The following is a 25,583-nucleotide window of genomic DNA, read 5'->3' as shown; positions in this document are numbered from 1 at the left end:
TCTCTGATGTACATTGGTCAATTTGATTTTTACATTACCTACAGTTGATTGTCTATATTATTAGTCGATGTACTTTTTTATGATGTTTCATATAGTCTAATCCCTTCAATCCCAATGTTTTTGAATAGGTTCGAAGCGGCAAAGAAATCTTGAGGAAGAGATGTCTACTGCATCAGGATAAAACTTGCGTACCCTGCTCACTTTTACTCACAACACCAGGACTGCAGTGAACTAAACCTGTCACGACCGCACTTTGCTAAGGATAGCGAAAGCGGGTAAATCGCGACTAATGGGAGGGATTAAAGAAACGGGGAAAGAAGAGGGGAAAGAACTTGTGAATATACCCGAAGGCCAAGTCGATCATATCATAGAATAGAAGTCAAATGTACCATTACATGGTCTTAGAACTAGAATAAACATTTCATCAATAAATCAGAGTTCGAAGGTGAGATTCTAAGATGTCTCACTTCACAAAAGAGCAGCGGAATAAGTCCATACTAGACGACTTCGTGTATGAAGAAAGATCCACTTGATTATTTAGTAGCATCGACTCCGATCATTTCTCCATCCTCTTGACGTTCAACCTGCACATTTATAAATACATGCAGGGCTGAGTACAGGAGTACTCAGTGGACACATGCCGAAAACAAAACATACAGTATATAGTTGTCATCCATCCACAGTATCGCACGAGAGTTTTTTCTTAAAAGGCCCGAGCATACTAAATTCTCTTGTGATCTTAAAAGTCCGACTGCAGTCTAAGTTCTTTTGGATCCTCGCCTTATCTGAAAATCGTGTACCGTGAAAGTGGCCACCTTCAGCGGACACATCGCCGGCCAACAGCTGATGGCTCACGGCTCTCGTGCACATTATTCCGAACAGGATTTGCGGTCCTATTGGGAACCGAATTCGTTAAACTCGGGCTGGCATCGCCAAAACCCACAGGATATTACCCCAACAGATAGGCCTCAAAACAAACATTTTATGGTATGACAACAACTTTAAAATAATCACTACTTCATTTTGAGAAAAGATGATTTTTCATAACTTCAAAAGTATTTGCTTTATATCCACACTATAGTGCTGGATATTAAAAGAAAGCCCACCTGATATGCTTATGTCTCAACTCAATTACTCGCTTTGGCCTCACTCGCCCTCGAGCAATTTATCCCTTGAAAATAAATAGCGTAGCACGCTAATTAATACTTGAATTATTTCTCTTTAGAAAGAATGCATGCATCCTATTGGATAGCACCTATATCTCAGTCTCGTCTTATAGGATTTTTTTTTCTAAATCCTACCTCGGCTTCACTACTCTGCAGAGTTTATTTATTCTCTTTATTAACTTGGAGAATTTCTATTTTCTCTAAACAAATACTCGGCCCTTATTAACAAGAATAGGAATTCTTGGAAAGTCTCTTCTAAAATTCTTTTCTTCGGATTTTTCTTAAGGCCGCCCATGGCGTCGCGGGGCGACGCCGGTCGGCTTTCGCGTCTCCCACTCTACTACTTTATTTTCCCGGAATCTAAATAAATTATTTGGAAATTAATTAATTAAGCTCCAATCTCAAATCCTTAAATTAATTCCATCCAACTTCTCATAGTTTAATTCTCGGCCCAAACAATAAATCCACTGGCCCAAATCAACAGAAATTCCTTGGCCCAATTCTTAATTAACTACTAAGGCCCAACAACTATTTAAAATAATTTGGCCCAACATCTTAAACAATTACTAAGGCCCAACTACCAAATAATTTCCTCCTCATCTTCCATCGTCACTTCTCTCTTCTCACATTTCAAAATTATTCCCAAATGAACTCTCTCTAAAGAAGAAGAAGCAGCGGCGACAGCCACTCTTCCATCTCCGGCGAATCGCCATCTCCGGCATCGCCGGAGCCCTCTCCTTCTTCCCCTTATACATCTTCTCCCTTCAGACCCAATTATCTCAAAATTAGAAACCCTCTGTGAACAAGGGGACGGCGGCGGCTTCCCCTTCATCTCGGCGACCGGCGATCTTCGCCGTCCTCTGTGTCGCCGTTCCCGTCACCTCTCGCAATTTCCCCATCTGTTCTCCAATTTCTCCCAGATTCGTCGAATTTCAAAATCCCTAAATCAAAATCAAAATCCCTAAATTCAGAATCGGAGGCGGTGCCTTTCCTCTCCGGCGAAACCGCGCCCCGCCTCAACGGAAATTCGGAGTTCCGTCGGCGCGTACTCCTTCCTCCATTGAGTTCTCCCTCTTCGCTGCCCTCTCCGTCGAGCCCTCCCCGCCGCTTCTTCGCGCCAGCGGTGGCAGCGCCACCGCCGAACACTCGTCGGGCTCTTAATGCTGCGCGCACTCTTTCTCCGGCTCGCGGGGAAGCTCGTAAGTTCGCCGTCGCGCTCACGCCTCCAGCTGCGAGCAGGGCCGTTGCCTCGTCGCCTTCTCGCGAATCCAGCGGCGGAGTGGAGAGCCTCGTCTCCTTTTTCCTCTCTCAGCCGCGACTGGCAGCCGCTTCGCGGAGTTCCCGGGGTTCCGTTGACGTTTTCCCGCCGCCCGGCAGCCCCTCCGCCTAAGCTAAGTCGCCTCCCATTTTCTCCTTTACTCAGTTTCTTAAATTCTAGTAGATTGGAGATTGATGGTATTTCTATGTTCTTGTTGGAGTATTTAACTTCCATGATCCATCCTTTTTGAGTGCTCACTGGAATTGGTCTTTGGCTATGGTATTAAAGTTCTGTTTTTTTTTTTCTCAATTGGGGCACTTAGCTTACTGTATTGAGAACTTGAGGGTTCTGCTATTGTTCCATACTTGGTTGTGAGAATCCTATGGAAATTCTAAGTTCTTGTGCTATCTACTGAGCTAGCTCTACATGATGCAAAGGGTGTTGAGGGGATTACCTTAACGTGGCTGAATCCTCCTCGGTGGTGGCTGTCCTTGCCGTCACCACTCGTTGCCCCTCTCCCTCCTTCTTCGCTGCTCTCCTTATGGTGTTGTGTGTAGTTGTGATGATGAAGAAGTGATGGTGGAGGGGGTGAGGAGAGGCTGCTTATATAGCCACATAATCTTGGTTGTTTGTGCTTGAGACTTGGAGGTTGTGCTTCTAATTGTAGGCTGCCAGCTCAACCTCTTTTGAGCTTTGTGATTAAGATCCTTATACTAATTTGGTGTATAGTCTCATGAAATGGATCTTTAGCCAAATATCTTTCTCTGTCTTTGAGGGAGAATCTAATCTCCTGGCTTATCTTGGCTGGTGCAGTAGGAAGAGTTCACTGTGGGTATTTGTTTTATTTCCTCTTTGGTGAAAATGGACTAGAGACAACTTGGCTGGTCTCTTAGCCTTAGTTGGCAGCTCTATGATTGTCCCAATTAGCCTACTCCTCTAGCTTTCTAACTTGGCTTGCCTCTCTTTCTCCTTTACTTATGTGTTCTTTTCTAATACCCTTTTTGGTGTTAATATTGCAGGTACAAGGCTGTAACTTGGAGCCTTATGGGCTGAAAATCGAGAAGGATGGGGGAAGAAGAAGAAGAGGGAATCTTATCCCCACTATGCCTGCATTCTCATTCTTACTTCTAGCTTGGAGCCCAAGTCTTAGGTCTTGAGACCATTAGGATAGTAGTAGCTGTCATTATTCATTCTTGTACCAAATAAAGATGTATGTACTTAAATACTTTATTCTCAATTACATCCCATGCATTTCTATTTCTCCAAACATTTTCACATTTCTCTAGTGAAAGTATTTTCTCCACTTTTATTCTTGAACTAAATTTTCTTGCACTTTATTTCCTCCAACGAGAATACTTAAATTACTCCAAAGTCGAATACAACGAGGAAAAGTACGATTACACAACTTCTAAGAGAAAATTAATTAAGCTACTAAATCCGATTTATCTCGAAAGAAAGGATCGAAATTTCCGGGGCGTCACAAAACCTATGCAACGTGGCATTGGAAATGAAGGCCGTAATAATTCAACTTCGAGAGGTGGTTCGAAGAATATGGTTTATAAAACATTTAGCAGCATATACTGTAGTCATGAAATTCATTAGTTTTTGCTGGATTATGTTTTGCGACACAATGTGGTTGTCGGTACAATGGTTTTTATGTTTGTGTTGAATGAAATATTGATATTTTTGCGATAAGTTGTGTTGTTTGGTTATTAACCTGTTGTCGATGTACGTGAATCTGTACTTAATGTTCAATTGTTGTCGATGTACGTGACCATGTACTTAATGTACATATATTAATGATGTATATGACCATATAATTAATGTACACATATTATTGATGCACGTGAATTTGTACTTAATGTACACTTATTAACTATGTACGTAAACATGTACTCAATGTACATTATTTATACTCCTATTATCGATGTTATGAACTTGTACTTAATATACATTATCATAGATGTATCTCACATTACTCACAGTATGTGAATATGTGGTACTACTCCCTAGCCTCATGGACTACTAAACCCTAGGGAAAAGGTGTTAACTTCCGGCCTTTACATAACTAAAACGACGCTACATTCTGGATAACAAATGCTACATTATGGTGTCATATACATTATAACACATGTATCGTACATTACTTACAGTATGTGAATGTATGGATACAACAACCTAGTTCACTGGATTGCTAAACCCAAAAGCTATGGTTTCAACTTTCTTGGATCGGATGATATAAGAATCGTGAATTTAGGAGTTGATTATTAATTCAAAACAGTAAAACTTATATTACTATATAATGTTTATTACTATATCTGTACATTATTCACGGTTAAACATGTACATTAAACGCAATTACTGGTACATTATTTCGTGAAATACATACATTATTCACCATTCGGGTTGTACATTATTAAACATAATGCATACATTATTTACCATTTGGACTGTGCATTATTACACATTACGCGTACATTATTTACCATTCGGGTGGTACATTATTTGCATTTACGCGTACATCACTGACTGGTAGCATCCCTATACAAAAATTAATTACTTTCTTCCATCGTTGATAACACCGGAAGATATTGCAGAATTAAAAACGACCTAATACTCAAACTGAAACCGGTGATGAAGAACAAATACTAGAAACACTTCAATCTAAAAGTTGGCGTAGAGCTTCAAAATCACGGTGTCTATAGATTTACATTAACTACCTTCTTCCATCGTGGTGAACCGCATAGTACTCCTCCATAATTATGGACGACCTAATACTACAACTGACGAAAAACTTCAATCCTAAAGTCGGCGCAGGGCTTCAGAATCGTATTCCCTAATTGTGTGATATTGACGAACAAACAAATCTGCAGAAATAAATTTTTGCATGAATCATGGAAATTGAATAACTACTGCATTTAGTTTCTACCTTTCTTACCATTTTCTAATTATTATAATGAATAAACTACTCCCTCCGTCCCAAGATAAGTGACTTGTATTCCTTTTTGGGGTGTCCCACTATAAGTGACCTATTTCCATTTTTAGCAAAAAGTCATCTCTCTTACTTTATTTTCCACCTACTTTATTCTCTCTTCTCTCCTCTACTTTTCCCTCTCTCATACTTTACTCTCTCCACTTTAACTTACTTAAATACCATTCCTTAAATCTCGTGCCCAAAAGAAGTAGGTCACTTATCTGGGGACGGAGGGAGTAATTACAATTGGAGTGCAAATAAACCGTTAGATTGACAAAATGAATGGATGTGATTTGTGTTATGTTTAAGTGGAGTAATATTTAGTGTAATGAAATGAATATATCCCTTTCGTAGTATTTCGAAATAATTCAGATTTTCATTTTGCAAAATACTTTGATCAGCACTTTATTATACTAATAGATTTCTGAAATTTAATTAATTCAAAATTCCAAACAAATTAAACTCTAATAATTTTTTTAAGATTAAACGATCATAAAAACAAAGAAGCTTGGTCATTCCCACAACTTTTAAAAAATAGTCAATTGTATCATAGTAATTTTTTTCTCAATTATCCCCATAACCCCATTGATGTGGATTTGGAGGAAATTATGTAGATACTATGATTTAGAAGCCAAAATACTTTATCCAATTTTTATTCATTGAATCAATGGTTTTTGTGAGTGATAAATAAATTTGCAAAAAATCATGAATATTGATCTCTATTACATAATTTTCCAATTTTCCTCCATATTGAATGAATTAAAAAATTTATAAAAAAGAGTTATTGATACCTAATATCATGGAACTTTTAAAAAGTTAGGTTTTCCCACGAACTTTGAAATAGGCAAATAATATCACGAACTATATCTCAAGTTTGTTATTTCCCTCCAAAGAAAAAAAAACCGGCAAATAAAATCATGATACGGATTTTTTTCGTAATTTATCGACAACAACTTTGAGAGTTTCACGATTTTCAATCTTCTAGAATAGTTTTTCTTAAATCACATCCTCCTAATTTGTTCTCCAATCTATTACTCCATATAATAGAAATTTTTTCAATTGTGGGAAATAACAAACTCGGGTAAAGTTTGTGATATTATTTGTCAATTTCAAAGTTCATGATATTAAGTGCCAGTATCACTATAAAAAAAATGTCAAAATTATGATAAAATTATATATTTTAAAAAAAATTACGGACTTAACAAGAATTAAACTTACTTTCTGTTATGCTCCATCATAAAATTATTGATTCTCAGGTTTCAGTTTCACAAAACCGCCGCATACAACTACTCAAATCACATTCATTCCTACATAAAATTATAACAATACAATAATCAATCTACGAATGTTTTGAGGTATTGTACAAAATAAGTTTTGAACAGTGATAGAATCATTCAATTCAACAATCCAAGAAAAATAGCACCTCTACCTATAGCACCACTACACTAAATTGGAACTTCCACCTTCACCGGTGCTACCGGAGCCTCAATGGTCTCCGTCTGAAGCCAATCCTTGGCGCAGATGAGGGCCTCCACCGTCTCCGGCCTCAACGAGCACCTGTAGCTATCCATTTCCTTCCTTACAGTGTCGAACACAGACGCCGCTGGCACCGTACAAACTGGAATCGACAGTATATCACATGCCATCTTCGAGAGCGTTGGATACTTCATCCTGTTCACCTTCCACCACCCCACCACGTCAAATTCGTGGACACGTGGCAACAACGACTCCTGCAGATACTGGTCCAGCTCCGACTTGGAAAGCTGGCTCGTTGTCTCCATAATGTAAACGTCGAAATCTGTCAATCCTAGACCGTTGCTTCCTATTCCTTGAGGATCCTCGGGCTTCGCAGATTGGCCATTCACCACCTCCGCGTAAGCAGGAGTCAGAGGCAGGGGGAGAGCTATGTATTCATGGAACAGCTCGTGGATCCCGTCATCAACGATCTTCACATACGAGGCAGAATCGTCGCCATATATTTTCGAGAAGCTGAACTCCACGAGTTTAAGCTTGAACCGTGGATCCATGACCACAGCAATTGCCAGAATGAAACAGCTGCTCTTCCAGTATTTGTCAAAGTTCTCTTGCATTGACTTTGTCAGAGTACTTACAAATGGATCTTCGCTGGACGCAGCGCGCGCCAGTTCCAACTGAATCTTCCACGCTTCATGGAAGAAGGTGTTCGTTGTTGGAGAACCTGCTGTTGTCAGAAGATTAGCTGTGTCGAAGAGGGGTTTCAAGTAAGTGCAGAGTATCTCCACTTGCTTCCAATTCTCTTCTGTTGGGGTGTCCTTGTAATCAGGGTCCATAGTATCGAGACAAGAGAATACTTCCTTCAATTCCCACGCAGCCAGCAGCATTTCATAAGTCGTGTTCCATCGAGTTTGGTCATCGATAGCAAGAGTCTTAGCGCTAGGCACTTGAAGTTGCTGTTTGAGCTCGATGAACTTCTCCTCACGTGATTCAGACGTCTTCACATACTTGACACTGTCTCTTACCATCTTGACAAGGCCATCCACAGAAATTACTGCATCTTCGAAAATCTTGCTCAATGAACGAGCAAGGCAATTTCCAACCAACAATTGGCCGTCAAGCACCAACGGGTTCTTTACAGATAGCAGAGCTCTCATATTGTCTGTGGCAGCGTCATTTAATGGTTGATTAATGGTTACAGAAAATAACTTGCCATCCATATTCCAATCAGACAGGCAAGCAGCAACAGAATGGCTGAAAGCAGTAGCTGATTCCGGATAAGGCTCCATGATCACATTGAGAAGTTTCCGGTGCATCTTCCACTCACTGTCGATGAACTGTCCACTTACAAACATGTATCCGACAGTTCTGGACGAAGGCCATAAATCCAGTGTAAGGCAAATCCGTCCAGGTACCCCCTCAATCACACGCTGGATGTTAGCTTTTTCACGGAGATAAGTAGCCACACAGTCTCCCTGTACAGTATTGAAGCTCACCATATCAAATCGAGGCTGCAAATTCTGAACAAATGCCATGAAACCAGGGTGTTCAACCATGTGGAGTGGGTAGTCATGCATGATAATCATCCTAGCAATCTCATGTCTGCAGCGATCAGCATCAAAGGAAAGGTATGGCACAGAAGCTGTCCGGTAGCGTCGCTTCGGCGTATCAGTAAAGGAGCTCATCTTTGGAGGGGCGCTGTAAGGGGTGGACTGGTTATTTCTCTCCTGGTTACGCAGTACCACTGGACATGTCCCCTTTGCAATGTGACGCTTGAGATGGCTCGTCCCAGCAACCTTATTCCCTGTGCTGTAGGCAAATGACTGTTTGCATTGCTTACAGTATGCCCTCCTACAACCAGCTGATACTGTTTCGATAGTGAAATGTTCCCAGACAACCGACTTCTTTTTCCTACGTTTAGTAGGTATCGCCTCAACAATGCTCGGTGTCAGCTCTTCCAAATGGTTGGCTTCAGGCTCTAAAAGGTCGAGTTGCATCTCTGTCTCCATGGACTGGGTATCATCTACTGGGACAAGTTCATTATTCATTATTTCATTAGGGCTTTCCACCTCCATCTTAAGAGAATGCTATATGATTTAAATGTTCCTGCAAAACCAAAGATGACCCAAAAATCAGTATCTTAATCATCCACCTGGAATCATAAACAATTACAATGTGTTAATTAGGCTGTGATGTTGTGAAAGAGCGGCCATTATTACTAACACTGATTGAGAATGAGAACATTAAGGTTCAGAAAGTAATTCATGCTAAAAGGTTAAGTGTTACTTTTCTTATAAGAGATAGTGACATTCTAGCAAAGAGACTGAAGAGAAACTGCATTTTGACAGTAGTGTATTGATGAAATAGTACTCCCAAGGCATCAAAGAGTAAAACAATACATTTTCCAATAGCAGCAATGCGTGTCATTTGAAAATAATGTCATCACTTGTTATGTATTGAAAACATTGGAATGGTCAAGAATACAATTGCAACTAATGTAAAGGCCTGGTCCTAACTCTGAAGCTATTCCAGACTAGATTTAACTACTAAAATGGGTCCTCAAAAAATTTTAGGCTTTGAGCTGAGAGGCCCGGATATTCAAGATTACAAGTGGGCCTTGGATTAAGCAAAAAATCCAAATTTTTAGCCATCTCTATGCTCACAGAATTAAGACATGAATGAAGTACTATATTTTTCAAACACATTGTTCTATAACATGTAGTAGTAATAAGTTCACAAGGTCCCACAGGCCCATTTCAGACAACCAAACAACAAGTTATGAGATATGCCCTCCTCTATCCAAAGTGACTACAACAAGTATCAATATTTATCTAATAACCTCGACACACAAAGCATGAACAAAACAAAAGCAACAAAATTGACAGAGTCAACGGTCCAAATATAACAATTCAGCTAACAAAACCACAAGCTTCCACAGATCTAATGCTTCAACAACATATGGGGCTCAAAAAGCATCATCAAAAAAGCCCAGATCCAAATCAGGAACTTTACATATATAAATCAACACTAAAACAGAACATACTTCTAACAATTAGTAATATTTCCTTCAGATCGATGGACAAAATGAAACAAACAATCCCAGAAGTAGAACTATTCAAAAACCGCAGAATTAAGAGAATCATAAACAAGTAACAGGAAGAAGAAAAAAACAGAACTTAACAAAAAAGCCACAAATTAACCCGATACAGCCTACTAAAATTATTAAGAAACGTATTAAAAAGGTCAATTGAAGAAAAAATGACAGAATTTTGGGTGAAAAAAATCACAAACAAAACACAAAAATTATCATACCAGCGAAAAGAGGAGTTTCCGAATCGGACTCCCAGACGAAAATTCGGGTTGTTCGACCGAATCGGAGGCGGCGGGGCGATTTCCGGCGACCAGATCTAGGGTTTGGGAAGGAGAGAGAAGAAAGGGGAGGAGAGAGAAAGGAGATTGGGCTTGTAATTGGACCTAGTTTTTGGGGTCGGCAAATATGAGATAAGGGTTTATTATTATTGAGATAGGGCGAAAATATTAAACAGAATTGCATATGGACTTGAGGTCCATCTAATTTGTTTGGTGTGTGATTCTCAACGTGTATTACTGCGTGTTTCATTACCAAACTTATTTTTTATTTTTTTATTTATTCTCATTATACTTCACATCATACGACTATTTTTAATTGTGTGACCACACAGCCCACCTTCACTGTGTGTAGCCCACTACTTAGGGATTTTTAATTTGGGAAATAAAGTTTTGATTGTGGGGGCCTACAATTTGTGGAATTTGCAATTTGGATGATTCTTTTTTTGGGGGTGAAATTTTGAAATATTCATATAGCCCATATGAGGTTGATGGCATTTATTTGAAGGGGAAACTTACCACTATTGGTCCATGCCCTAGGATGGACTATGATTTGATTTCTTGATTATTTTTTTGGAAAACTGACCTAACTCAATTATTTAAATTTAAACGTATTTATTGGAGTTAAATTATAGGTCAAGCTTTGATATTGCCGGCTTTTAACTCAATTATAGTTCCATATATTTAAGAGTAAAGGCTAAAGGTGGTCCCTAACATATGGTCGTTTTATTAATTTGGTCCTTAACATTATATTTTTGATTATTTGGTCCCTCACAAATAAACTTGGACCCGAATCGGTCCTCACTTAACAGAACCGTAAAAAAGTAGACGATGACCGCAATTTGACTATATTAAGTTACTAATGGTAATTAATTATACCTAATTATAATTCTTTTCCTATTACCAAAATTGAAAAAAAAAGATAGTGTAACGACCCGCCCATTTAGGGTATATTAAATGCGGCGATCGTTAACTAGGCGGACTTAAATGCGACAAGATCATGGGCTAGAGTTTCATTTAAAGGAATTTTCCCTAAGTATTTCATGAGCAACTATCAATAAGAGAAGAAATAATGCCTTAGCAACGAGATTCAATGAAAAAGGGCTATCACAATCAACATTCCCAAAATGACAAGGTTTCAAAAATAACCCCAACTGTATCATGTCTCAATATCCCAACGAAATAAAATAATTCGAACTTCAAAGAACTATAGAAAGTTTCATATTTTCCAGCGGAAGCAACCTAGAGAAGTTGAAGCCATGTATGAAGACACAACTACACACAAAGTACCATAACAATCATTTTATTCAATTATCCCGCTCAACACCGCCAACCGCTCGTCACTGCTCAACCTGCACATAGGGAAAACATATGCAGGGCTGAGTACTATAAACATACTCAGTGGACTTATGCCGAAAGCAGTTTTATCAACAATAGTAATTATCATGTCATTTTCAAGTGTCCATCGGGGTTTTATCTTTAGAAAGACCCGAGGCACCAAAATATATTCTTTATCAAATATCACGGTCGCGCAACCATTATTCGCATAACAACTCCAGATTTATCATCAAATTGTGTCACGCATGAGTGTTTTTCACACAACACACGCGCACACACACGACACGCATACCGAGGCATGCACATACACACACACACACCTATTCATCCCAAATTCATCAATTGATGTCCCCTTCACTCAATCTAAATGCATGAGGGTTCAAGAACACCGATTAATCGGTATAGGAAGAAAGATTAATATAGAAAATACCCTTTTCACTAGAACGGACGGTAGAAACAAAGTAATAGCCTTGATTCTATAATAAATTCTTGAATTTCAACTTCAATTCTTGGTAAAGAATGAAGAGATCTTGAATAAAATAGAAAACAAATTGAAGAAGAAGTCGAAGGAGTGGGAGACGTTTTTCTTCAAGAGGGAGGGGGCGATTTTTCTGACTTCTAGGGTTAGGTTCTCTCTTATTTATAGAATGCAAAAATAATATCTTTAATTAAATAAATTAAAGATTTAAGAAGATATGGAGAGATTTGATTTTAGTAGTTGGCGTGTAATTTGGGAGAAATAAGGGGGATTTTCGAATTATAGGCTATTTAATTAGCCTATGATTTTATTTGGATATTTTACGGAGTAGAATAAAATATCACGGAGAAGAAAAAAAATAATATATCCTTCCAAATAATTATGGAATAGGCGATTTTTATGCCTATGATTTAAATTCAAATCCTAATTCAAATAGGATATGTCAAGATCTTCTTAGATATGGTAAGATATGCTAAGATATTTGAATTTATTTTTGGAAGAGAGTAAACAAGGGATCAAATAATATAATAAAAATAATCCCTTCTCCCATAACAAGAGATTTTCGAAAATCTCCAAGAAATAATAGGGGTTTCGAATTCTTCATGGAATAAATAGGAATATCCGGACTTTGGATTTAATTTGGATAATTATCCCAAACAATAATTAAATCCAAGAAAAAATAGGATTTCTTTCCAATAAATAGGAGGGGTCGAAAATTCCACATAATTACATAATGCTCCTATTTAATTTTCACTCATCCCTTAGGAAAATAATTCACCACAATTATTATTTCTCCCCACATTAAAATATTCACACATTCGAATTTCACCTCCACTTCACATTTTCCACCGACTTTGACCATTCCACGGCCACGTCATATTTTCCACAACATTGGCAATTCAATAGCCACGTCACATATTCAACAAGTTTGACTATTCAACTCAATCTAAATTCCAAATCGCAATTAGGTCACAAGGAACATTGCAATTAATCATTCATCATTTAAATCCACATAATCATAGCATTAAAAGCATTTAATGCAAAAATTTTCACGTCTCAAAAATTAGGGTTCGAAAAAGCGGGGTGTTACAGATAGTATCAGTTGCAAAATGAAATGAATAATTTGTAATTTAATAGGAATTAAGAATTATAATTAGGTATAATTAATTACCATTAGTAATTTAATATAGTCAAATTGCAATCACCGTCTATTTTTTGACGGTTCTGTTAAGTGAGAACCGATTCGGGTCCGAGTTTATTTGTAAGGGACCAAATAATCAAAATGCTAATGTTAAGGATCAAATTGATAAAACCGTCATATGTTAAGGACCACATTTGACATTTACTCTGTATTTAACTAAGTTGCAGACTTTTTCCTTTTTAAAAAAAAAAATTGTTGATTAGTAGTTTTTCTTTTAGTTATTGGCAATAAGGACACCAATAATCGTGCATTTATTGTAGCGGATTTGAGTGCAGCGTTATGGTTGCCAATGTAAGACTGGGCGTCTGTGTCGAGCCATCATGTCTCTTGCTAAATGAGGCGGACACATGCACAACATGTGTGGATTGGGCGTTTAGTTGCACATTTTTATTTTTATTTTTAGGGGTAATTGCTTTTAAAATCATCAACTTTCCAAAAATTCCAGTTTTTCCCACAAACTTTAAAAAGTTCGTGTAATGTCACGAACTTTACCGGGCGTTGCGATTTTCCCATTCGACCCGACCCGGGGTTTTTCCGGCAGAAATATTGCTGACGGGGCACGCCTGAAATCTTATGTGGCAACCGTCGAAAACACGTAAAACAACGTAGTTTTGAAATGCTAAAACGACTTCGTTTTACTAATCAGAGATTTCAACCTTTTAATTTTCATAAAATTCCAATTTACAAATCAGAGATTTCAACCTAATTTTCCCCTATTCTTCAATTCGCGATTTACAAATCTCAGACATTACAAATCAATCACGATATTCCCCAATTCATAACATCCCGCTTTCAGAATCGTATGACCCAATTCAGCAACAACATTCAGCAGCAGCAATAGGGTTCTCATGTTCCAATGGCGTCAGCATCCCTTCGTTGTTCAGACGACTGAGGAGGAGGACCGGAGAGGGATGCCAGCAAATTGAGGTGATGCCCCTGTACTTGAGCAATGGGCAAGTAATTTCCAACCCTAGCCGTGGAGGCCTCGCCAATTCCCAACGGCCGATGTTTCTGCAGAAACCTCAACGAAGCTGAATGCTGCTGATGGTGGGAATTATTCGAAGCAGCAACCACCATTTCAGGGGGAGGAGCTGCAAAGCTCTAGACCTGCCCGAAATCGGTCCGGGCAGGTAGAGCCCAGAAGCCTCCAACAGCGATGGTGAGGCCAACAGAAGCAGAAACAGAGGTGACGCCATCTTTGGAGAGGTGCTGGTGGTGGTGGTCGTCGTCGGGGCGGAGGCGCTTGCCAAGGATGAAAGGGGTTGGGGTTAGGAGCGAATGCGCAAGGTATTCGTGGTCAGTGGTGGTCGGCGCTGGTTCTCTCTCAATTCATCGCCGGCGGCGGGTTTAGATGTGGAGTGGAGTTAGATTGGAGGAGTTAGACGCGGTGGAGTGGAGTTAAAAATTAGATTACGTTAGATTGGGGAATTAAAAAAATTTGTTAATAATTTTCCATGTCATTGCCACGTCAGAAAAATAATCCACGTGACAACCTATACTGCCGGAAAACCCGACATGGGAAAACGGCAACCGATAGTAAAGTTCGTGACATTATACGAACTTTTTAAAGTTTATGGGAAAAACCGGAATTATTGGAAAGTTGATGATTTTAAAAGCAGTTACCCCTTATTTTTATTAAAACAACTATTGATTTTAATTTTTAATAATTTTTTACATTTTCATATAAGATTATTTACAATGGGAAACAGATAGAGTAATCAAGATTTTTGTCCAATGGTATTGCAAAATCATTTGCAATTTATATTTACATATTAATTTATATCTGTATAATAAATATTCATTTTTCAAAACAAATTATAATAAAACTGTCCTTCAATTTACTGGAGTATATTACAAAATTAAGGAATCAATAATACCTTTTCTTTTCTAATCCAGGTTTGGTATTTTCAATGATTGAATCAATCCATAGATTATCAACTTTGCATGATACGAATTTAAATCATCCACTCCTTTATTTCATTAAAAATAAAATATTTACTTTTGGGCAATGAGATTTTATGTAGTATTGTTTTATAAGTTAATAGAGAGATAATAAAGTAACATAAATAAAAAAGTAGAGATAATGCTATTTCCATTTTAGTAAATATTTCATTTTAATTAAACAATCTAAAAAATGAAATATTTCATTTTTAATGAGTAATATATTAAAGGCAAAACACATTCTTAGGTCCTTATACTTTAGTCAAAATGTTCATTAGGTCCTTGTACAATTTTTTCGTTTCAATAAGTCCTTATACTTTTCACAATATTTTTATCAAGTCCTCGTACAATTTTTCGTTTTAGTAGGTCCTTATACTTTTATCATTACTTTCATTAGGTCCTTGTACAATCTTTTATTTTAGGGACTTTTTTACATTTATCTTGGATAATAATCTAAATTTAATTAAACTTAATGAACTTTTTAATATTCCATTATTTAACTTAGCATAGTCTATAAAGATAAAAGTAAAAGATATTTTAAAATAAAAAATTGTATAAGGACCTAATAAAAGTTATAATCAAAGTATAAGGACTTACTAAAACGAAAAAATTGTACGAGGATGTGATGAAATTTATGAGAAAGGTATAAGGACCTATTAAAACCAAAAAATTGTACGAGGACCTAATGAACATTTTGATTAAAGTATAAGGACCTAAGAATGTGTTTTGCCTATATTAAACCACCATACTAGATGTGGTTGCTGATCTTAGTATAAATTGATTAAGTTCATATTAGTATTGTCAAATTAGCATGACATGGATTCAGTTAATTTATACCCCATTAAGCATATCAAAGTTTTCAGCCCCCATTTCAAATAAGGCATAATATGAATTGGTCGAGTTCATGTTGGCACTGGCCGATCTAGAATAGAACTAGGGGTACAACTGTAACTGTAACCCTCAAAACATCGAAATAACAATCCAACCAAGTCAAGATATTGGCCCAGCGGTAAAAGGCTCTAATGCAGCGACGGAACCAGAAGTAGCCAGGGCAAATTTTTTAAAAAAATATAATAGTATTGCATATATAAAATAATATTTATTAAAACTATTCCCCCCATCAACGAAATAATGTCCATATTTGTCATTTTGGTCCGTCCACAAAATAATGTCTATATTTACATTTTTTATTCTGGTAATAGATTCCACTTTTCACAAACTCATTGTATCCATATTCTATTATAAAACTAATATATAAAGTGAGACTCATATTCCATTAATTTTTTCAACCTAACTTCCTTCACATTCCTTAAAATCGGCATCGAGTCAAACTGTGATTTTAAATGATGGACGAAGGGAGTATATATATATATGTATATGATCAGTTTTTTTTTTCTTTTTGATATTATGGTAATTAAAATTCAAATCACAACAAAAAAATATTGGAATTAAGTTTCAAAAAATTACTAATATTTTCAATAAAATTCAAAACATATGTTATCATAATATAAAAAAAATTATTACAAATGTTGTTCCACATAAAAAAATCAATACCCTCCTTTTAATACTCGTGTATAAGTTCATTGAATAAGAATTTTTGTAAAAAATTAAATATAACTATTTATTTTAACTCTTTTTAATATATAATGATATAATACTAGGAGTAGTATTTAAATCCAATTTAACATTTACTGCACAATCTCTCGCACACAATTCTAAATCCCAATTTAAAAGAATAATGAATGCTCAAGTCCCACCACTTATAAGTCTTCATCTCAAAAACTTTATCTATCTCTGCTTCTCAATCTCACACACCAGCAAGAAAACATCTAGGCGGAGAATGGCCATGAGTGCGAACAGTGGCGTACGCAGGATTTTGCTGTTGGAGAGTCCAATTTATTGCTAAAAATTGTAGGATAACTTTTTATGTCGGTGTATTGCGACAAAAATATGCATGATATGAGTAATGAGATTGAAATAATTAAATAGTACGAAAAATTGAGATGTAATGAAGTGCTTATACAACATGAAATTTTTTACATATAATATTTGTAAAATAATAATAAAAAAAGGAAAAAAAAATAGCAAAAGAATATATGAAATTATCAATTTAGAATAGCTTTTGTAAGTTAATTAATGAATTACTATAAAATATAAAAATTTCTTTTTAGTAATAATAGCGGTAAGAAAAATAAAAGACATGGTAAAAAATTATAAAAGTATTAATTTAAATAATAAAAACTAATTGACCTTGATGGGAATCAAACTCAAGCTGGGAGATTGGTAGTCCTAGCACCTAACCACTTAGCAACTAAGTATATACATTATTTAAATAAATACATAAATAGTGGTATTAGAAATTGTTGGGTTTTCATGGATACCCCAAGACCCTTAATAGCTCTGCCACTGACTGCAGGGTTACTGGGTTTGGCTCCGGCCAAGCTCCCGCTGGAGCGGTGGCTTAGCCTGAGCTAGGTCCGTCCCCGCTCTCATGTCCTACTCGAGATGCAAGTTTAAATCTCTCTTGGGATTTTCTATTCTAGTTTGTTCAAATGCCTTTTTTTTTTTTACCTTTTACAATGCATTTAAATTACATAACGGCTTTAGTTTTATTTTATAAAACATATACTCTGTATTTTAAATTTCTACTAATATATTTAATTTATTTGTCACTATTCTTTTATAGTAATACTTAATTCTTATTAATATATTAACCTGTTATATTTCTATTTCCAATGCATTTATTTTAAAACATGGAGTACTTTTTAGTACATTTATTTTATTTATCTCATTTACCAATTATTTTATAAATTATTTTAAATCTATTCTATATTTTGAAAATAATATTTTTTACTAAATAAACTAAAATAGTCATCATTAAAAATAACACATTCTGCAAAATTTAAATAAATTATCTGTAATAAATAAATATAAGAACTTTCATTTTAGATAATGACCGGAGGTCCAAGTAATAACACTAAAATTAATCATTTTTTATTGATAATAAAGTTTCTTATCAGAAAAATAACTACACAGTAAAAAGAGGATAAAAGTTTGCAGAGTTGACAGCTCCAACTCTTTCTATTTTCGATATATACATTATAAATGCCAACAAAATTTGGAACTAAAGTCATTATTAAAAACTACTAGTAATTTATTGTATAAGTTGCATAGCTGGTAAGAGCTAAGAAGTTTCATTACCAACTGTTGTTTGATTCATAGTAAAATATAAAGTCAATTCATTTTAGGAAGATATTTGGGCTTCAGAGTTGGTGTCTTTTTGGGCTAAGTTTGTCATTGAAGTTCTCTCTTATGCATTTATTTAAATTTTAATTTTTGGAGGAAAATTTTTGCTCGTTTCTGATAGAGAGTATATCATGTTGTGATGTATACTAAGAAAAAACCACGTTCTTTTTATTCTTAATCTGTATTTTCTTCTTGTTTGTATTTCGGAATTTTTTTTTTTTTTTTTTTTTTTTTTTTTTTTTTTTTTTTTTTTTTTTTTTTTTTTTTTTTTTGGGGGGGGGGGGGGGGGGTTTACTACTTTACGACATTGATATTTTCATATTTTGCCTCGCACAAAATACAAAAAAATTATTTCATTTACTTACCATACGGAACTGATGAGTTGGGTACGCAGTAAATATATGCCATCCTTTTCAATAAAAATAAATAAATAATTTATGTCATCCCATCAAATTAAAGAATTGGTCCATGGCCTATATATAGTAAAGATGGAAATTGGTTGTCAATTTTGATTTTAATATTTTTTTTATGTAACTCAAACTCAAAATTTTTTAGAGGAACGAATTCAATTATTTAAATGATCATTTTTCCTACCTAGTAAAGAATTAGACGATGGACCAAAGTCACCAAACATAAAATGGGTGTATAATCATGCTAGCTACACTCATCTAAAGACGTATTATACATATAAAGTAGGGTAAATGCACAAAGTATTTTTTTGTCATTAAGTCTACGATTTTTTTTTAAATGGTATTTAACTTTAGTGTAAAAAAAAAGAAATTAAAGAAAATTTTCGCTTCTTACAAAATTCAAAGAATTCTCTGTTCTAATAATCAAAGTAGATTTTATTCGCACTTCCCTATAGATGATACATGAAAAAACTTACTACAATAATAGACTTTGAAAATCTACTTTCCTATAAATGATTAAAAGTTGACAGAAAAAACAATTACTATATGGCAATTGAACATTATTATCTGTAGGCCACATATGCTAAAAGAAAATCAATATAGTTGGTTGGGCAACGCAAAAGAAAACTGATAGTTAAATAACAATATATTTTCTATTTTCTGTGTATTTAAAAGCTAGTACGTCCGTACTTAAAACCTACTTGTATTTATAAAAAAATTGTGAAAGAACTAACATAAATAATTACTTTCAAGGAATTTCAAATTCGAGAGTTTCTGCAGCTGAAATTCCTTAGAATTTTAAATATTTTCATCGAATTACTTACCGTAATATTATTCTATACATAAATTGTTGTCGTGTTATATAATTCGTTTTTTTCTTTAACTTTTTTCTGAATAATTAACAACTAGTGCAGACAAAATATCAACTCAAAATTTAGCCGACCATGCAATTGTAGGCCAATCCAAATAAGTGTGTGTATTATACATACAGTGTGTATTATGAATACAATGTACATGTATTTAATTTGTATAGGATATAAATATAGGTAATGTGCAACATATATAATATATATACCTACCCATCCATTTTAATAATTTTAGAGTCTTAAATTAAAGGTGGCCACCTAAATAGACAGTTCGAATCTTGTCCGGTACTTGTACAATATTATGTACCATACATCCATTGAAAGAGAATGGTAAAGATGCCAGAGTGAGTAAGCATAACTAATAAGACATGCTCTATTCAATTTTCTTGTTATCACCATTTGTATATGGTCCACTAAGTCAAATATCATCAGAGATCTTACATTTTTTAATTTTTCTTAATTTCCTAATATTATATTTTAGTAAAAATAATCAATTGGCTGTCAAAAGTTGAAATCCACATGTCTTTACATTATGATAAGTATCAAAATCAATTTTTAGTGTTTATTTTATGCAAAAGAAATTAACTTTTTGATTCAAACCATAGTAACAAATAAGATTGACCTGAGTACTTAACGAGTTGCCCAAGTTGATATCCCAATTCTAGATCAGAGAAAAATTTGCATAGAATTGCAATTAATAGAGTTCCATTTTAGGATGTTCTATGGTAATAGAATCATTTCCACTTTTGGTAATAATGACCATATTTTTTCTCTCACTTTTTATTTTCTCTACTACTTTATTCTCTCTTCAAATATCTATTTTGTTTCTTCCAATATTTATTATATTCACTTAATATATTAAATATCTATATCTTTAATCGCCATAAAAAAAATGTCTCTACTATTTTAGAACAGATGGAGTATTTCGTTTGTATATATCATTATGTTTTTTTTTATATTGTATTTTATTTCTACAATTCTAGCTCACTATTATTTTGGTTTGATTGTTTCGTACCCTATAAAAATAATCTCATTTGTGTTTCTACAGATTTGAGTATGTCATGCATAAATGTTCAAATACTACTACAATTTACTAGTATTTCCCAATTTCATGATAGATCAATGTTCATTTTTCTTTTTAGTTTGTCTCATATGTATTAAAGATGTCATATTTTTATTTTAGAAAAAAAAGTTATCTCTCATATTAATATAAAATTTTACTACCTTCGTCCCACATTAACGGTCACATTTACTTTTCTGCACTCGTTTTGTAAAAATGATAGTAATAAATAGTTAAAGTCGAGAAATAGTAAAATACGAGAGAGAATAATATAGAGAAGAGTCTTTTACATTATTCCCTCTTTTACTTTACTATTTCTCGGCTTTAACTATTTATTATCATTTTTACAAAACGAGTGTAGAAAAGTAAATGTGACAGCTAATGCGGGACGGAGGTAGTATTTTCTTTCTTCACTTAACATACAAAATAATACCTCCTAAAATCTTGTATTATCCTATAAGTGTCACATTTTTGTGTTAATTTTTTATGGGATGGAAGGAGTATGTGATTGGTAACTATTGAATATATATATAGATTTAATAAGCAAACAAACTAAATTTTCATGAGCACAAAAAATGGGACATAGTATTAAGTACGATAAGTTTGTTACTTTCTGAGATATTGTGTCCAATTAAGTCCAAATCAAGGCAAATGGGTTATGTTTGGTTTTTTTTTTTTCTTTAAAAATTACAAGTATTGTTTTATGTGTTTTTCACTTAAATGGATGATGTCATACTGTTTTTCACAATATTTGAACTCTAGAACAACGTGCAAAGACTTTGTAGAGCAAAAACAAATTTTATGTTATTTCTCCATAATGCATATTGAAAAATAGAATCTATATCTCTATATAACATTATTAATCATCATATAAAATGTACATATACAACTAATTACTATATTTCAGAAAATATTAGATAATGGTAAATAAAGTAGAATAAAATGTCACCACTATACTTTCAAATTTTATAATAAGACACTTAATATTAGGGGAGAAGAAAAAAAAAACTAAAATTTACTAAGAGCATCCGCAGTGGTGCTGAAAACGCCGTCCGTCCGTCCGTGCCAGCGGCATGGACGAGCTCGTCCGCCGCTGCGAGCCGTCCGTCCGTGCCGCTGAGCAGCACACGTGGCTCTCTCTGATTCGCCAACGGCATAGCCGTTGGCATATTCAATTTTTTTTTAAAAAAAATTGAAATTGATTTAAAAAAAAGTTTTTGAATAAAAAAAAAAATTTCCCACTTCCCAAAAAATTATATCCGTTTTCTACCCACTTTTAATTTATTTTTCAATTTTCTTTCCCCAAAATTCACAAAAAAAATCACATTCTCATCTATAAATACCCCCACTTCAACACACACAAAAATCACATTATCATCTATTCTATCGTCTACATTCTCTCATCTTTTTTCTCATATTCTCTCATCTAAATTCCCACCACACTACACAATGTACGGCTCCAGCGATCACCCCTCCGGCAATCGCGGTTGGAACCACGATTGGTTCGACTCCGACTCATTCCCTAGTCCGAAAACGCAATTTACGGCCCCTCCTCAGACCCAAGGTTCGCAAGTTCCGGGTGGCTACCGTCCTTACCCGGTGCACGACCAAAATGCCTCCGGATTCGGGTGGGCACCCGAACCCGAATCGGGAGGGAGCAGCAGCTCTACTCCTACTATCACTTTTATTCCTACTCCTACTCCTACTCCTCCTACTCGTGGCTCCCGCACCCCGTACACTCCGGGTGAGATGATGGCGATGTTCAAAGCCTACTTGGCAGTCTCCGAAGATCCGGAAGTTAGCACGAACCAAATCGGGGAAACGTATTGGTGGCGCATCACTCGTCTTTACAATGAAACCCGGCCAAGGAAACCATCTATCGCAATGATAGCATGGTGCGCAATTGCATCTTCAGATGCAACGACGCAATCGGTAAGTTCCAGGGGTATTACCTCCAGGAAGAGCGGTCGGCAGGGAGCGGCACGAGCGAGCTCGATATCATCACTGCCGCCTTGACGACCTACCAACGCATAGAGTTCAAAGCATTCAAGTAACTCGATTGTTGGCAAATTTTTATTTTTTTGGATTTTAATTATGTAATTTTTTATTTTTTAATGTATTTTTATAATGTAGAAATATTTTTAGTAATTGAAGTATTTAAATTGAATAATAGAATGGTGGGACCCTTGAGCTTGTCCTTAGCTAAGAGCACGGATGTGGGTGTTGTGCTCTTAGCTAATGACAAGGAGTAAAAGTGAGTCCGGGCCCACTTCCGTGCTCTTAGCTAAGAGCACGGATGGAGATGCTCTAAGGAGTAGCCATTTCGGCGCGATATTAAAATACCTAGCTAGGAGAATTTTCATTATATAACAAACTAAAACTTGAAAATTCGCAAGCCAAACAATGGGTTTTGTTGATTTGGGATCTATAAGAGCATCTTCAACCATTACAATAAATTCAAATCCAAATGTTATAGTAATATTGATTTTGCTCCAACTATTTACACTAAACTCAAATCCAAAAGAATATTCCTCACCTACTAACTTTTTATACTTTTCAATCATACGTATATATTTTATAGTATAAAATTACACGCTAACCCCATAGCACTTTATCAATATCATAAATTAAATTAAATAATATTAAGTATAATATTAGATTTATTAATTAATATAACTATTACAATATACTGTATTAATGCACGTATAGTATTTAATTAACTAATAAAATAATTATTTCCATAGATTTTATTTGTACAGCTACTTATTAATGTATATATAATAAAATTGGGTTATGTATTGGAATAAAATTACGAGCATCCTCAAGGGAGACGGTAAATAAAGGTAAAGGGAAATAACTACCATATTTACCTTTTCTTCAAAAAAATTTATGCTCCAATGGAGAGGGTATATGAGAAGGTATTATACATTCTTTCATTTTGAGAATGTATCTTTACCTCTTCTTGGTAAAAAGGATAAAATGTTAGTTCTTTTTAGTTGCCTTTTTAATTTTTCTTTTTTTCTTGGAGTACATTACTTTTTAAGAAGGTAAAATTACTTTTTTGAGAAAGTAAATGAGAAATATACATTCTCAATTTACCTTTCTCCCTTGGAGATGCTCTTAGCAAAATAATTAGATTATATTTTTCTAATTATATTGAATAATGGAGTATAATACTGGGCCAACCCATTATTTAATAACTAATTAATTAAATATTAATAAGATTGGATTAGGTTTCTTCTTCTCAGCTCCGCTTCCTTCTCCGTGTAAGTTTTTTTTTTCCTCTGTATTTTAGTTTTTCTTCCTTCTCTTCTTCTATTTTAATAAATATGAATTGATTTGGACTTGAATGCGATAACTCAAACTATGAAAAGTGTTTTTGGTATACTTTTAGTGCAAACCTGAAGATAGGTATATTTTCTTCAAAAACCTATAATGAGATTGGTTTTGTAGTACTGTTGGAGGGATTATTCTACTGTATTTTAGGTTTTGCAGTACTGTTGGAGATGGTCTAACACGATAAAAAAAAAAAAAAGAATTGGATATAATCTGATTTAACCTCATCGACAGAAATGAAACAAAAAAATGGGATATTCTACAACGAAAATTGAAATTATTAATTTAGGCACGATAAATTACTGATATAGTCAATTTTCCCACTAAACAATTTTAATGATGAACCGGTAATTTACATATCAATGAAGTTACTATAGTCTATAGGTGACAGATGAACTAACAAGAAAACATAATTGGTGACATCTAATCAATCTATGGACACACATTTAATAATAAGGTTACAGCTGCTTAATTATATAACTAGAATTAGTGTTTGCCAGCTAATCTATACCATTAACACACATTCATCGTCGACATCTTCCATCACCATTGTTCTAACTTTATTATGCCCTAACATGGAACGCCCAATCACATGAACCTCTCTCTTACACACACAACAATTGCATAAGTTGAATGTAGATATTGACCGTGTCACATAGTATTTTTTTTACATAACAATAGAATATTGGGAAATGATATCGTAGGAAGAGAAGATGTCGAGAAGGAACATGAATACCCGACAGAGGGACCTTTGTCCGGAAAATACGGAGTGCATCTCATCTGTGGGTCACCCTCACATGCTACCATGTGGACTCACTCTTAATTCATCATTATTACTAACCTTAATTTATTTATTACCATTCCCATCTCTTTTGGAGTACTATTAATTAATTAATTGATGATAAAATAATGTTTGGGTTTCACAAATCATAGTAATAAGTTATATCTTCAATAAATATCACAAAAAGCTTTGCCAACAAAATTCGTATCCGTATACTTTATTAAATGCAAAAGTGAAAAATTGACTCAACTTAAATATCATCATTTTGTTATTGGTGCAATTGATCGATGGATTTTACCACAACTTCAAATAACGGCTATTTTAGGTAATTGTAAGCTACGTGAAATAAAGGTATATTGTCTTTTGCAATATCCACAACTGGTACATGGGTGTGCATGTAGTATATAGTACTATTGTATATAATTTGGATGTACTATTAATTAATTTCTGTTGGTGGGGGCTTTGAACATATGATTCCACGGTACATACACACACATTAAAAATACCAGGACGCTCTTTATGTAAATAAATTACTAACATTCACCATAAAAATATTTTTTTTTGAGAAAATATAGAATTGATCTATCTGAATCTAGCTAGTGTGAGATCGTCACACTTTCATAATTCAAATTCACCCACAAAATTATACTAGAAATAAAAGTAGCGATGTAGTATTATTAGGTACTGGT

General features: G+C 34.8%; 2 protein-coding genes, 1 long non-coding RNA gene and 1 pseudogene across 3 annotated transcripts; 1 reads left to right on the top strand and 3 right to left on the bottom strand.

The window, feature by feature from the left end:
- Nucleotides 1–339: 339 nt before the first annotated feature.
- LOC125190346 lies at nucleotides 340–1,250 on the bottom strand. Its single transcript, XR_007170903.1, has 2 exons — nucleotides 1,107–1,250; nucleotides 340–584 (listed from the first exon to the last, which is right to left on the bottom strand). It is a non-coding gene; the product is annotated as an uncharacterized LOC125190346 (long non-coding RNA).
- Nucleotides 1,251–1,784: 534 nt separating this feature from the next.
- Nucleotides 1,785–3,685, top strand: LOC125190345. Its single transcript, XM_048087625.1, has 2 exons — nucleotides 1,785–2,557; nucleotides 3,444–3,685. The coding sequence occupies exons 1-2, from the start codon at nucleotides 2,327–2,329 to the stop codon at nucleotides 3,579–3,581; spliced, it is 369 nt and encodes a 122-aa protein (XP_047943582.1). The 5' UTR covers nucleotides 1,785–2,326; the 3' UTR covers nucleotides 3,582–3,685.
- Nucleotides 3,686–6,679: 2,994 nt separating this feature from the next.
- Nucleotides 6,680–10,374, bottom strand: LOC125188188 (zinc finger BED domain-containing protein DAYSLEEPER). The gene is made up of 2 exons (XM_048084947.1): nucleotides 10,184–10,374; nucleotides 6,680–8,977 (listed from the first exon to the last, which is right to left on the bottom strand). Exon 2 carries the CDS (start codon nucleotides 8,944–8,946, stop codon nucleotides 6,844–6,846), a length of 2,103 nt encoding a protein of 700 aa, XP_047940904.1. The 5' UTR covers nucleotides 8,947–8,977; nucleotides 10,184–10,374; the 3' UTR covers nucleotides 6,680–6,843.
- Nucleotides 10,375–13,907: 3,533 nt separating this feature from the next.
- LOC125189459 lies at nucleotides 13,908–17,043 on the bottom strand (annotated as a pseudogene).
- Nucleotides 17,044–25,583: the final 8,540 nt, after the last annotated feature.

This window comes from Salvia hispanica, chromosome 5 (assembly GCF_023119035.1).
Source record: "Salvia hispanica cultivar TCC Black 2014 chromosome 5, UniMelb_Shisp_WGS_1.0, whole genome shotgun sequence".
Classification (NCBI taxonomy): Eukaryota; Viridiplantae; Streptophyta; class Magnoliopsida; order Lamiales; family Lamiaceae; genus Salvia; species Salvia hispanica.
This window is presented reverse-complemented; position numbering and strand designations above follow the sequence as displayed.

Bases quoted from the DNA above. Each gene is read 5' to 3' on its own strand.
- LOC125190345 (XM_048087625.1), top strand. From the start codon at position 2,327: ATGCTGCGCGCACTCTTTCTCCGGCTCGCGGGGAAGCTCGTAAGTTCG. The intron at 2,558-3,443 runs CTAAGTCGCCTC...TTAATATTGCAG, and splicing joins CGGCAGCCCCTCCGCCTAAG to GTACAAGGCTGTAACTTGGA.
- LOC125188188 (XM_048084947.1), bottom strand. From the start codon at position 8,946: ATGGAGGTGGAAAGCCCTAATGAAATAATGAATAATGAACTTGTCCCA.